General features: G+C 49.9%; 1 protein-coding gene across 7 annotated transcripts in view; it reads right to left on the reverse strand.

Annotated features, from left to right (window-relative positions):
• Positions 1 to 14,389, reverse strand: part of LOC110533635 (active breakpoint cluster region-related protein) — a 244,852-nt gene that overhangs the window by 135,505 nt on the left and 94,958 nt on the right. For 5 of the 7 annotated variants that reach the window (XM_036990050.2, XM_036990049.2, XM_090186342.1 and 2 more), the window contains exon 3: positions 271 to 369. In XM_036990050.2, the coding sequence (XP_036845945.1) occupies positions 271 to 369 (99 nt within the window). Of the gene's footprint in view, positions 1 to 270; positions 370 to 11,405; positions 11,832 to 14,389 lie in introns of those variants that run through there. The other 2 variants (XM_090186345.1, XM_090186344.1) reach the window with 2 other exon arrangements.

Raw genomic sequence — 14,389 nt, forward strand, 5'->3', positions numbered from 1 at the left:
GGACAGTCATTGTAATTTTCTGTCTGGGGAAACACTTGGCCTTGTCCTGTTCTAAATGTGACTGACCCCTAACCACTAATAGCACTCCCAGAGATAAGTATTGGGCTTCTTGAAAACACAGTGCTTTTGGAAACCCAATCTCCGATGTGGCTCTAATTGGAGCCACTGGCCTGAGGGGCTAATGCTGTCCTGTACTGTCCCATACAGACAGCACTCTTAAGGTAGGTGTGTATGTGTGTGTGTGTGTGTGTGTGTGTGCGTGTGTGTCACCAGTAGTAGAGCCTCCAGCTGGTTGATGTAGATCTCCTCACTGGCCAGGAAGCCAGACAGAACCAGTTTCTTCATCTCCAGACCCTTCTCTATGTCCCCCTGTAGAGCGAAAGGAGAGAGAGAGACAGGAGAGAGAGAGTGAGCGACAGAGACAGGAGAGAGAGAGAGAGAGCGACAGAGACAGGAGAGAGAGCGAGACAGGAGAGAGAGAGAGAGAGAGAGAGAGAGATAGAGAGAGAGAGAGAGACAGGAGAGAGAGAGAGAGAGAAGAGAGAGAGAGAGAGAGACAGACAGAAGAGAGAGAGAAGAGCAGAGCAGAGGTCAGGATCAGAGCTCCTGCATTTTTCAGCATTTTCTTTAAAAAAGATAGATTAGGAGTTAGATAAACTTGGATTTTTTGTCAGGAACACATTCTGGATTCTACCCTCTTCAACATAACCCCTACTTAAAATCAAAACTTAAAACCTACAACCTGATTTTGGACGGAATTACGGAATCACCTGGAAAGTTCACAACTACCAAGGATTTATTACCCTATACAGCAAATTCTCTGGAAAACAACAGAAACCTGAAAACACCATCCAACCTGGAACTGAGTGAGTAATGTTTAGTCTGAAACTATATTTTATTTCCAAAAGCCAAGAAGAAAAATACACAACATTACTTTATAAGGACTGAATTCTAACATAATTCTACCAAGCTTGATACAGCTTCAACTAGCACTGACGTGTCAAGTGAGAGGTGTCAAAGCCCATTAGCCCAACAATGGCAGGAGAGTCACACAGTCTACCCCAACCAAATGGAGAGGCCTTAGAAGCTCCCTCCCGCTGTTCAGAGGTAATTAAAATACAGTACCCTTTGCATGTAAAGAATGATAAGGCAAGAAAAGACCACAAGAAGAAGCTCCTTATGGAAAATCAAGAAACACTTTTTGCTGACTATTACAAAAATGGGAACATCAGCAACCTTATCTTCCACACAAACCATCCCCTGGCATGGCACAGTGCCATATTAGCACACTACCCCTTTGTTAAGAGAGGGGGGGTTAACGAGGGGTGGAAACTCAGAATACTTGATAACGAGGACTCTGAGTTAAGTAATATAAATATCTATAAATCCGGAACAGTAATGGTACAGAGTAACCACAAACAGGTTCAGCTGGACTTTCACCTAATCAAAGAATTAGCCCAGCAGGAGAAGCTCTCCCTTGATAAAGATACCCCCACACCGAGCGGGTCAGACTAGACCTCTTCATTATGTAACCCCACAGATGAGCAACCCCCAGCGGAGAGTCAACCTCCCAGCACAGATTACCACTCCCTCATTGAAATGAAGGACAAATTCACCCAGCTGGAGGTAAGGCAGGTGGAGCTGGAACAGCAGGTGATTACACTTCAGTCAGCACAGACCCAGACAACAGTCCAGCACAACAACAGCCCCTTAACCAGACCCGGAGAGCTGGAGGTGGACAGAGACATATCTGCACTTTGGACAGTGGTGAGACAAATACAACAGGAGAAAGAGGAGCAGAACAGAGCACTAGAGGAGAGTATCAGACTGCTGGTGGAGGAGAGGTTGAGGGGGATGGAGGAGAGGTTGAGGGGGATGGAGGAGAGGTTGAGGGGGATGGAGGAGAGGGTGAGGGGGATGGAGGAGAAGATGAGGGGGACGGCGTGTGACAGAGAACAACCCACTAGAGAGGTGGCCACCCCCACAGAGAAGCCAGCAGAACAGCCCACCTCAGCACCCAACAAAAGTCTCGACACCACAGCAGAACAGTCCACACCAGACCCTGACCATAGAGTCGACATCACAGCAGAACAGACAAATGAAGAACCCCAAGCCCAGAGGCTCTCACCCCCTCTGAGCACCCCCCCCCCTGTCAGCCACCCTGATAGCCCTTTTGACAACCCCCCCACACCCACTGAGGACAAACACAAGACACAGATTGTACTACTTATGGACTCAAATGGGAAATATATAGAAGAAAAAAAACTTTTTCCCAAACACAGTGTGTCTAAACTCTGGTGTCCAAACACCCAGCGCGCCCTAGACCTTCTGTCTGAGGCCAAACTAGGCTCACCCAGCCACATAATAATACACACAGGCACAAACAACCTGAGAGCACAGCAGGAAAGAGTGGCCACAGCACTGAAGGGAGTGATTGAAAAGGTTTCTTCTACTTTCCCCAACGCACAAGTGGTTATCTCCACCCTGCTACCACGAAAAGACTTCCACCCTGCCACAATACAGCGGGTAAATGCAAGTATTTCCCGTGACTGTGCCTCAAAACCAAACATTTTCCTGGCCCACCACTCCACCCTGGACTTGAACAGCCTCTATGACCAGGTCCACCTCTACAAGGCAGCAGTGCCCACCTTTGCCCGAACTCTAAAGGACATCGCTCTCAAACGTATCCCCAACACTTCACACAGGAGCAACAGATCAATAGACACCCCATCCAGACCAGCGAGACACCCTCCCAGATCTGCAGGACCCCCCCCTGGACCTACACATAGAGGACCCACGCCAAGAGGAATTACATCCAGACCACAGTACACCCAGACACATCCACACCCCCACCCCAACCAATCAACACCCCCCCCCACGTCAACCATGCCCACACCCCATTTAGGCCCCCTCAGATCAGACCTATGCCACTCCTGCCCACCCCATGCACCCCACCCCCGCAAAGAGGGCCTCAACATGGAAGCCACACATACGCCCAGGTAGTGAGCGGGCAAACAGTCCCAACCCCCACTCTCACACTCACCCAAGCCAATGGCATGTACCAGATGCTCAGCAGGCTCTGCTCACACTTACTGGCCTGAGGCCAAACCACGACCAACATTGGACACTCTATGGAACAAAAAGCCTTCACTATATTATCCTGGAATATCCAAGGCCTGAAGTCATCTGCCTTTGGCCTAAAGAGCAGAAACCCGGACTTCACCAAAGAAATCGGTAATACAGACATTGTCATGCTGCAAGAAACCTGGTATAGAGGAGACGGACCCACTGGTTGCCCTCTTGGTTACAGAGAGCTGGTAGTCCCATCCACCAAACTACCAGGTGTGAAACAGGGAAGGGACTCAGGGGGTATGCTAATTTGGTATAGAGCAGACATAACTCACTCCATTAAATTAATCAAAACAGGAACATTCTACATTTGGCTAGAAATTCAAAAGGAAATTATCCTAACAGAGAAAAATGTCCTCCTGTGTGCTACCTATATCCCCCCACTAGAATCCCCATATTTTAATGAAGACAGCTTCTCCATCCTGGAGGGGGAAATAAATCATTTCCAGGCCCAGGGACATGTACTAGTCTGTGGCGACCTAAATGCCAGAACCGGACAAGAACCTGACACCCTCAGCACACAGGGGGACAAACACCTGCCTGGAGGTGACAGCATTCCCTCCCACATATGCCCCCCTAGGCACAACTATGACAACATAACCAACAAAAACGGGTCACAACTCCTGCAGCTCTGTCGCACGCTGGGTATGTACATAGTCAACGGTAGGCTTCAAGGGGACTCCTATGGTAGGTACACCTATAGCTCATCTCTTGGCAGTAGTACTGTAGACTACTTTATCACTGACCTCAACCCAGAGTCTCTCAGAGCGTTCACAGTCAGCCCACGGACACCCCTATCAGACCACAGCAAAAATCAAAGTCTACTTAAACAGAGCAATACTCAATCATGAGGCATCAAAGCCAAAGGAACTGAGTAACATTAAGAAATGCTATAGATGGAAGGAATGCAGTTTGGAAACCTACCAAAAAACAATTAGGCAACAACAAATTCAATCCCTTTTAGACAATTTCCTGGGCAAAACGTTTCGCTGTAATAGTGAAGGTGTAAACTTGGCAGTAGAAAATCTTAACAGTATATTTGACCTCTCAGCTTCCCTATCAAATCTAAAAATCTCAAATAGAAAACCGAAGAAAATTAACAATAATGACAAATGGTTTGATGAAGAATGCAAAAATCTAAGAAAGAAATTGAGAAACCTGTCCAACCAAAAACATAGAGACCCGGAAAACCTGAGTCTACGCCTTCACTATGGTGAATCACTAAAACAATACAGAAATACACTACGGAAAAAGAAGGAACAGCATGTCAGAAATCAGCTCAATGCAATTGAAGAATCCATAGACTCTAACCACTTCTGGGAAAATTGGAAAACACTAAACAAACAACAACACGAAGAATTATCTATCCAAAATGGAGATGTGTGGGTAAACCACTTCTCCAATCTTTTTGGCTCTATAACAAAGAATAAAGAGCAAAAACATATACATGATCAAATACAGATCTTAGAATCAACTATTAAAGACTACCAGAACCCACTGGATTCTCCAATTACATTGAATGAGTTACAGGACAAAATAAAAACCCTCCAACCCAAAAAGGCCTGTGGTGTTGATGGTATCCTCAATGAAATGATCAAATATACAGACAACAAATTCCAATTGGCTATACTAAAACTCTTTAACATCATACTTAGCTCTGGCATCTTCCCCAATATTTGGAACCAAGGACTGATCACCCCAATCCACAAAAGTGGAGACAAATTTGACCCCAATAACTACCGTGGAATATGTGTCAACAGTAACCTTGGGAAAATCCTCTGCATTATTATTAACAGCAGACTCGTACATTTCCTCAATGAAAACAATGTACTGAGCAAATGTCAAATTGGCTTTTTACCAATGTATTCACCCTGCACACCCTAATTGACAACCAAACAAACCAAAACAAAGGCAAAGTCTTCTCATGCTTTGTTGATTTCAAAACTATACAAACTGAAGGAAAGTGGTGTTGGGGGTAAAACATACGACATTATAAAATCCATGTACACAAACAACAAGTGTGCGGTTAAAATTGGCAAAAAACACACACATTTCTTCACACAGGGTCGTGGGGTTAGACAGGGATGCAGCTTAAGCCCCACCCTCTTCAACATATATATCAACAAATTGGCGCGGGCACTAGAAAAGTCTGCAGCACCCGGCCTCCCCCTGCTAGAATCCGAAGTCAAATGTCTGCTGTTTGCCGATGATCTGGTGCTTCTGTCACCAACCAAGGAGGGCCTACAGCAGCACCTAGATCTTCTGCACAGATTCTGTCAGACCTGGGCCCTGACAGTAAATCTCAGTAAGACCAAAATAATGGTGTTCCAAAAAAGGTCCAGTCGCCAGGACCACAACTAAAAATTCCATCTAGACACTGTTGCCCTAGAACAAACAAAAAACTATACATACCTTGGCCTAAACATCAGCGCCACAGGTAACTTCCACAAAGCTGAGAACGATCTGAGAGACAAGGCAAGAAGGGCATTATATGCCCTCAAAAGGAACATAAATTTCAACATACCAATTAGGATCTGTCTAAAAATACTTGAATCAGTCATAGAGCCCATTGCCCTTTACGGTTGTGAGGTCTGGGGTCCGCTCACCAACCAAGACTTCACAAAATGGGACAACCCCCAAATTGAGACTCTACATACAGAATTCTGCAAAAATATCCTCCGTGTATAACGTAGAACACCAAATAATGCATGCAGAGCAGAATTAGGCCGATACCCACTAATTATCAAAATCCAGAAAAGAGCTGTTAAATTCTACAACCATCTAAAAGGAAGCAATTCCCAAACCTTCCATAACAAAGCCATCACCTCTAGAGAGATGAACCTGGAGAAGAGTCCCCTAAACAAGCTGGTCCTGGGGCTCTGTTCACAAACACACCCCACAGAGCCTCAGGACAGCAGCACAATTAGACCCAACCAAATCATGAGAAAACAAAAAGATAATTACTTGACACATTGGTAAGAATTAACAAAAAAACAGAGCAAACTAGAATGCTATTTGGCCCTAAACAGAGAGTATACAGTAGCAGAATACCTGTCCACTGTGACTGACCCAAACTTAAGGAAAGCTTTGACTATGTACAGACTTAGTGAGCATAGCCTTGCTATTGAGAAAGGCCGCCGTAGACAGACCTGGCTCTCAAGAGAAGACAGGCTATGTGCACACTGGCCACAAAATGAGGTGGAAACTGAGCTGCACTTCCTAACCTCCTGTCCAACATATGACCATATTAGAGATACATATTTCCCTCAGATTACACAGATCCACAAAAAATTCAAAAACAAACCCCATTTTGATAATCTCCCATATCAACTGGGTGAAGTACCACAGTGTTCCATCACAGCAGCAAGATTTGTGACCTGTTGCCACAAGAAAAGGGCAACCAGTGAAGAACAAACACAAATGTCAGTCATACATAATACTACATACAGTATGTGAAAACGGTGATGGCAGGGCATGGTGGAGGAATATGGTTTTAACTCTGCTGCTCAATTCTGATAGTAAACACATTGGCAGTCAGCTCATAGCCATGTGCACAAACACTGAGTGTGGCCTGTTTCAGAGGATGGAAAGGACTCAAGTCTTGAAGGGGAAAAGCTGTACTTGGTGTGTCTGAACTGTGTCTGTAGCTTGCATTACTGTTTGTATTTGTACAAGAGAGGCCATTTCTCTTGTGCCCTCGCCTCCCACAATGAGTCATGGGCACTGGCAGGGATAGGGTAGTCGAGTCCAAGTGGAGGTGTTTGTTTTGGCCCTGAAAGACCGTGAGGGAGGAGGTTGAAAGAGAGAATGAGAGGGAGTGTGTGAACAAGGAGCTGGGCAGGATGAGACACACCTTCTTAAAGTAGGACCATGAGCTCACCCTGTCTGTTGTCCTCCTTAAAACACAGACCAGGGGAGCTCACCCTGTCTGTGTCCTCCTTAAAACACAGACCAGGGGAGCTCACCCTGTCTGTTGTCCTACTTAAAACACAGACCAGGAGAGCTCACCCTGTCTGTTGTCCTACTTAAAACACAGACCAGGGGAGCTCACCCTGTCTGTTGTCCTCCTTAAAACACAGACCAGGGGAGCTCACCCTGTCTGTTGTCCTCCTTAAAACACAGACCAGGGGAGCCTTTCAAAACCACGCCCACCCAGAGAGCACAATGTCAGTTACAACTGCTTTTGTGTTTTCAAAGGGCTCACTTCTGACAATGCAAACCAATATTACAAATGTTAGCCAATAAGCCATGTTGTGCTCAGGGTTGAATGAGCTCATGTAGTTTTGTCCATTTAGTTCCTTAAAAGCAGTCTGGGTTTTGGTATGAATACTAGTTTGTGTGAAACGAGAATAGAAGAGCACTCAGTCAGATAGCATTTATTCATAAAATACTATGTTTATTGTAATACCAATAATGTCTGGACAGATAAGTCAAGGGTTTGTTTCTCTTTGGGAAACATGATTACATAAAAGGTAGAGTTGTTGTATTAAAACGGACATCCTGTTCACCAAATGTAGAGGCTGTTGAGCTCTCCCATTGATATTATTGTAATGTATTCCCATTAAGCCATATGAAAACAACGGACTGTGTCCTAACATCTGTAGATAAAACGATCCAACAGGGTCCAGTAGTAGAATGTACTATTATAGTGTACTGCTTAAAACACAGACCAGGGGAGGTCGACGCCGTTCAACATGAGAGAGGATGATACATCTCCTTCTCAACAGGGCCTTATTTCTATTACAGAATAGTGGATGATTGTCATGCATATTAGAAATCACCCAGCTCAATGTAACATTGATAGGTTCAGGCTACCACATGATACTGTCCCCATCATGAGGTTGTTTCAACCTGGCCTATGAATGGAAGGTTATAAGTTTACAACGTAGGTGAAATCTGAGTAATCAAGGTGACAGACAGGAGATTACATATTTAATACCGCCTTGTACAGTCTTGCCTGCATCTAGCTGATCTAGGGAGTAATCATTGGTACAACAGTTGCAAACGAGAGTTTCTATTGGACAAATTCAGGTATGTTTGTCCCCGTTTCGTGTCCCTTCCTTTTTCAACAGAATCGGCACAATGAATACACCCTTGATCACACGTAAACACAGATCACTTTCATAGCAGCCACATACAAACAGTTCGCTGAATATATAATTCCTTCTCACATCTATCTACGCGCTCTCCTCCTCTCACCTTTTCCCTTCGCTTGTGGACTTCAGTGCACAACACATCAGCAGTCTGTGACCAGGCAAAAAAAAACTTTGTCACGTCAGTCAACATAGCTACAAGAACAAACACGTTAGTAAACCATCTACAATCATGCAGTTCACTGTACAGTCAGCAGCAAGCAGTTACACCGGTGGGCCCCGGGGAAATACATTTAAATTGAGTTGGAAGAGCTCCCTCCTCTGAGGACCCTGGTGAACTGTCTCTCTCACCATTACCCATAGGACTTAAGGGGCAACTGCACAGCCAAACACACAAACTAGGATAACACCCAAAAGAATCCTCCCTCTTTGATAAGGTGTCCCATATGTGTCTTATAGTGCTTCCACACAACATGGTTGACATATAGCTGCTACAAACAGGTGTAACATCCTGTATAAGAGCAAACAGACAAACAAATGATCGGCTATATGGAAATCATAACCTTTGATACCATCTGACAACTGTTGCAGAGGCTTTCTACTGAGAATGTGAGGCAGAACTGTGTCTCTCTCTCTGTGCGTGCGTCTCTGTGCGTGCGTCTCTGTGCGTGCGTCTCTGTGCGTGCGTCCCTGTGCGTCCCTGTGTGTGTAGAATGAGTGGAAGTGGCTGTCTGGAGGATACCAAAGGGCAGACAAAACGGGATATGGATGAATTATTAACAGGAGCAGATACTTCACATGACGTCAGCAGGCTGAGGGCAGGAAGGAGAGTTAAGGAGTGCTCACTGTACAGTGACCTATCCATATTAACCCCAATGACCTCACAGATCCCACTTTCCAAAACCAATGGCATCACAGTGACGGGACATGAGAGGTTCCACTTCCACTGTCAAGGGCAGGATGTCTTACTGGCTAGTAGTGGCCATCCAACCATCAGTACTCGTCAGGCAGCAGGGCCTGAGACTTTACAGTCTCTCTCTTACCAGGTCCTACCAGGTCTCCGTTGTAGCAGATTATCTCAATGAGACCTGGATAAATAAAGCAGAACAAACCCCCTGACATGAAGGAGTTCCTGTATTAACCCTGGCTGACATTACAACAGGTTGCCCAACACACTGCTGAAGGAAACAGAAGACATGGGCGTCCTGTCCAGCTGTGGTGTTTCAGCTGGCCAGGCTTTACTAAATGGATGGAATGAAACAGAAGACATGGGCGTCCTGTCCAGCTGTGGTGTTTCAGCTGGCCAGGCTTTACTAAATGGATGGAATGAAACAGAAGACATGGGCGTCCTGTCCAGCTGTGGTGTTTCAGCTGGCCATGCTTTACTAAATGGATGGAATGAAACAGAAGACATGGGCGTCCTGTCCAGCTGTGGTGTTTCAGCTGGCCAGGCTTTACTAAATGGATGGAATGAAACAGAAGACATGGGCGTCCTGTCCAGCTGTGGTGTTTCAGCTGGCTATGCTTTACTAAATGGATGGAATGAAACAGAAGACATGGGCGTCCTGTCCAGCTGTGGTGTTTCAGCTGGCCAGGCTTTACTAAATGGATGGAATGAAACAGAAGACATGGGCGTCCTGTCCAGCTGTGGTGTTTCAGCTGGCCATGCTTTACTAAATGGATGGAATGAAACAGAAGACATGGGCGTCCTGTCCAGCTGTGGTGTTTCAGCTGGCCAGGCTTTACTAAATGGATGGAATGAAACAGATCCAGGACACACAGTAAGTGAGGTAACGACAGGATTTACAGACGTTTACAACACTGAGGCGGTTTGACAGCTTGGCTATTTATTAGGGCTTTTATTCTGCACAAAGACAGCAGATGTGACTGAGCAACCGCAGGCTGACAGGCACTGCGATGTGACACACAGACAGACACAGTCAGTAGACTTGTGTAATTCCCAGGCCCTGTGTGAAGTAGTGGTGTAATGGAGAGGTGCTCCACATTACAGGTCAACGTGTCACAGCTGGTTGAGGGTAGACAGGGGGAAATGAAAACCTCTCCACGGGGGTCATCTCCTCCTCAACTATAGAGGGCTACTTATGTCAGTGTTGTATTGTGTTCCCGCCCACGCCTTAAAGCTGTGACTCAGTCACTATAGCTAAAGCAGCTGAGGAACAGCTGTAGGAACACACACACACGATGGGCTCCCTGTGACACACACGTCAGTCAGCATGACGGACGTCACCGTTTCATTCTGACAGCACTAAGTTCCTCTCGCTCGTTCTCCTGTTCCCTCATTCCATTTCTCCAGAGATAAATAGAACCTGACAGGCAGAGAGTAAATCTGGTCCAGAGAGCATGTCACCACCCATCATGTTGAGGTGTCAATAGGAGCTCTCTGGCCAACACACACACACACAACCCTGTCACACACACACACACACACACACACACACACAACCCTGTCACACACACACAACCCTGTCACACACACAACCCTGTCACACACACACACACAACCCTGTCACACACACACACACAACCCTGTCACACACACACACACAACCCTGTCACACACACACACACAACCCTGTCACACACACACAACCCTGTCACACACACACACACAACCCTGTCACACACACACAACCCTGTCACACACACACACACAACCCTGTCACACACACACACACAACCCTGTCACACACACACACACAACCCTGTCACACACACACACACAACCCTGTCACACACACACACAACCCTGTCACACACACACACACACACACACACAACCCTGTCACACACACACAACCCTGTCACACACACACACACACACACAACCCTGTCACACACACACACACACACACAACCCTGTCACACACACACAAAACCCTGTCACACACACACACACACAACCCTGTCACACACACACACACACAACCCTGTCACACACACACACACACAACCCTGTCACACACACACACACAACCCTGTCACACACACACACAACCCTGTCACACACACACACACAACCCTGTCACACACACACACAACCCTGTCACACACACACACACACGCGGTCACACACACACCCCTATGCGGTCAAGCCCTATCTGATCAGAAGTAGTACACTATATAGGGGATAGGATGCCATTGTGGATGCATCCTGAGACTCACCCTGAACTGCCTGTGGACAGGAGTCATCAGCATGCATCCTGGTGTTAGAGGACTCTCCATGTCTCCACACTCAAACACATCCTCATTTTCCAGCACTTTGTCCAAGTAACACAACACCTCCTCCTCCTCCATGGTCCTCCTCACAGGGCCTAATCCCCTGTTCTCTCCCTTCCTTCTTCAGGCGTCCCTGGGCCGGCCCAGGCACCACAGGCCTTCCTCCAGTGCAGCAAGCCAGTCTTTCCTTCCTTCTGGGCCCACAACCCTCCTCAGCCCTGCTGAAATACTCAACGTTCTGCCTCTTTTTCCTTTTGTCTTTTTATTTTCTTAGTTTCTTATCTTTCTGTTGAGAGCCAGAGAGTCTTTAGCCAGAGCTCCACCTCATTCAGCTGTTCCTGGTGTTGTGTGCAGCACACACACACACCTCGTAACACATACAGACATGAGCAGGGCGATAGCCCCGCCTACCTGCACCCCTCCCTCTCAGTCTTCGTGGTGTGTCACTGTTCTGCCTCTACTTCCTCACAGGGTATACACTCCTCTCTCTCTGCCACTCAATTCAATTTCAATTTAATTTAAGGGGCTTTATTGGCATGTGAAACAAACAAAAGTGAAATAAACAATAAAACATACACAGTAAACACAACCGGCTGTGAATAGGAGTCCCGTAGGGCGGCGCACAATTGGCCCAGCGTTGTCCAGGTTTGGCCAGGGTAGGCCGTCATTGTAAATAAGAATTTGTTCTTAACTGACTTGCCTAGTTAAAAGGCGAAATAAAAAAATATTTCACAAAAAATCATAATATTGTTGCAACAGGTCCCTCCCTCCCTCCGCCCCTCCCTCCCTCCCTCCGCCCCTCCCTCCCTCTGTCGCTCCCTCCTTCCCTCTGTTGCTCCCTCCCTCCCTCTGTCCCTCCGTTGCTCGCTCCCTCTGTCCCTCCATCTGTCCCTCCGTCCCTGCCTCCCTCCCTCTGTCGCTCCCTCCCTCTGTCCCTCCCTCCCTCTGTCCCTCCGTTGCTCGCTCCCTCTGTCCCTCCGTCGCGCCATCTGTCCCTCCGTCGCTCCATCTGTCCCTCCGTCGCTCCCTCCGTCCCTGCCTCCCTCCCTCTGTCGCTCCGTCCCTCTGTCCCTCCCTCCCTCCCTCCCTCTGTCCCTCTGTCCCTCCCTCCCTCCCTGTCCCTCCGTCGCTCTGTCCCTCCGTCGCTCCCACCGTCCGTCGCTCCCTCCCTCCGTCGCTCGCTCCCTCCCTCCGTCCGTTGCTCCCTCCCTCCCTCCCTCGCTCGCTCCCTCCGTCCGTCGCTCCCTCCCTCCCTCCCTCCCTCCCTCCCTCCCTGCGTCCCTCCCTCCCTCCCTCCCTGCGTCCCTCCCTCCCTCCCTCCCTGCGTCCCTCCCTCCCTCCCTCCCTCCCTCCGTCGCTCCCTCCCTGCGTCGCTCGCTCGCTCCCTCCCTCCCTCCCTCCCTGCGTCGCTCGCTCGCTCCCTGCGTCGCTCGCTCGCTCCCTCCCTCCCTGCGTCACTCCCTCCCTCCCTCCCTCGCTCCCTCCCTGCGTCGCTCCCCCGCTCTCTCTCCCGTCTCCCCCGTCTCCCACTCTCTCTCTCCCTCTCGTCTCCCCCGTCTCCCACTCTCTCTCTCCCCCGTCTCCCCCCCCGTCTCCCACTCTCTCTCTCCCCCGTCTCCCCCCCGTCTCCCACTCTCTCTCTCCCCCGTCTCCCCCCGTCTCCCACTCTCTCTCTCCCCCGTCTCCCCCCCGTCTCCCACTCTCTCTCTCCCGTCTCCCCCGTCTCCCACTCTCTCTCTCCCTCTCGTCTCCCCCGTCTCCCACTCTCTCTCTCCCCCGTCTCCCCCTCTCTCTCTCCCGTCTCCCCCCCGTCTCCCACTCTCTCTCTCCCCCCCCGTCTCCCACTCTCTCTCTCCCCCGTCTCCCCCTCCGTTTCCCCCCCGTCTCCCACTCTCTCTCTCCCTCCCTCCCTCTCCGTCTCCCACTCTCTCCCTCCCTCTCCCTCCCTCTCCGTCTCCCACTCTCTCCCTCCCTCTCCCTCCCTCTCCGTCTCCCACTCTCTCCCTCCCTCTCCGTCTCCCACTCTCTCCCTCCCTCTCCGTCTCCCACTCTCTCCCTTCCTCTCCGTCTCCCACCCACTCCCACGTCTCCCACCCACTCCCACGTCTCCCTCTGTCCCTCCGTTGCTCGCTCCCTCTGTCCCTCCGTCGCTCCATCTGTCCCTCCGTCGCTCCCTCCGTCCCTGCCTCCCTCCCTCTGTCGCTCCCTCCCTCCCTCTGTCCCTCCCTCCATCCCTCTGTCCCTCCCTCCCTCTGTCCCTCCGTTGCTCGCTCCCTCTGTCCCTCCGTCGCGCCATCTGTCCCTCCGTCGCGCCATCTGTCCCTCCGTCCCTCTGTCCCTCCCTCCCTCCCTCCCTCTGTCCCTCCCTCCCTCCCTGTCCCTCCGTCGCTCTGTCCCTCCGTCGCTCCCACCGTCCGTCGCTCCCTCCCTCCGTCGCTCGCTCCCTCCCTCCGTCCGTTGCTCCCTCCCTCCCTCCCTCGCTCGCTCCCTCCCTCCCTCCCTGCGTCCCTCCCTCCCTCCCTCCCTGCGTCCCTCCCTCCCTCCCTCGCTCCCTCCCTCCCTCCGTCGCTCCCTCCCTGCGTCGCTCGCTCGCTCCCTCCCTCCCTCCCTCCCTGCGTCGCTCGCTCGCTCCCTCCCTCCCTGCGTCGCTCCCTCCCTCCCTCCCTCCCTCGCTCGCTCCCCCGCTCTCTCTCCCGTCTCCCCCGTCTCCCACTCTCTCTCTCCCCCGTCTCCCCCCCCGTCTCCCACTCTCTCTCTCCCCCGTCTCCCACTCTCTCTCTCCCCCGTCTCCCCCCGTCTCCCACTCTCTCTCTCCCCCGTCTCCCACTCTCTCTCTCCCCCGTCTCCCCCCGTCTCCCACTCTCTCTCTCCCCCGTCTCCCCCCCGTCTCCCACTCTCTCTCTCCCGTCTCCCCCGTCTCCCACTCTCTC

The sequence above is a fragment of the Oncorhynchus mykiss genome, chromosome 10, assembly GCF_057628025.1.
Source record: "Oncorhynchus mykiss isolate SJ-2025 chromosome 10, ASM5762802v1, whole genome shotgun sequence".
NCBI classification, from domain to species: Eukaryota; Metazoa; Chordata; class Actinopteri; order Salmoniformes; family Salmonidae; genus Oncorhynchus; species Oncorhynchus mykiss.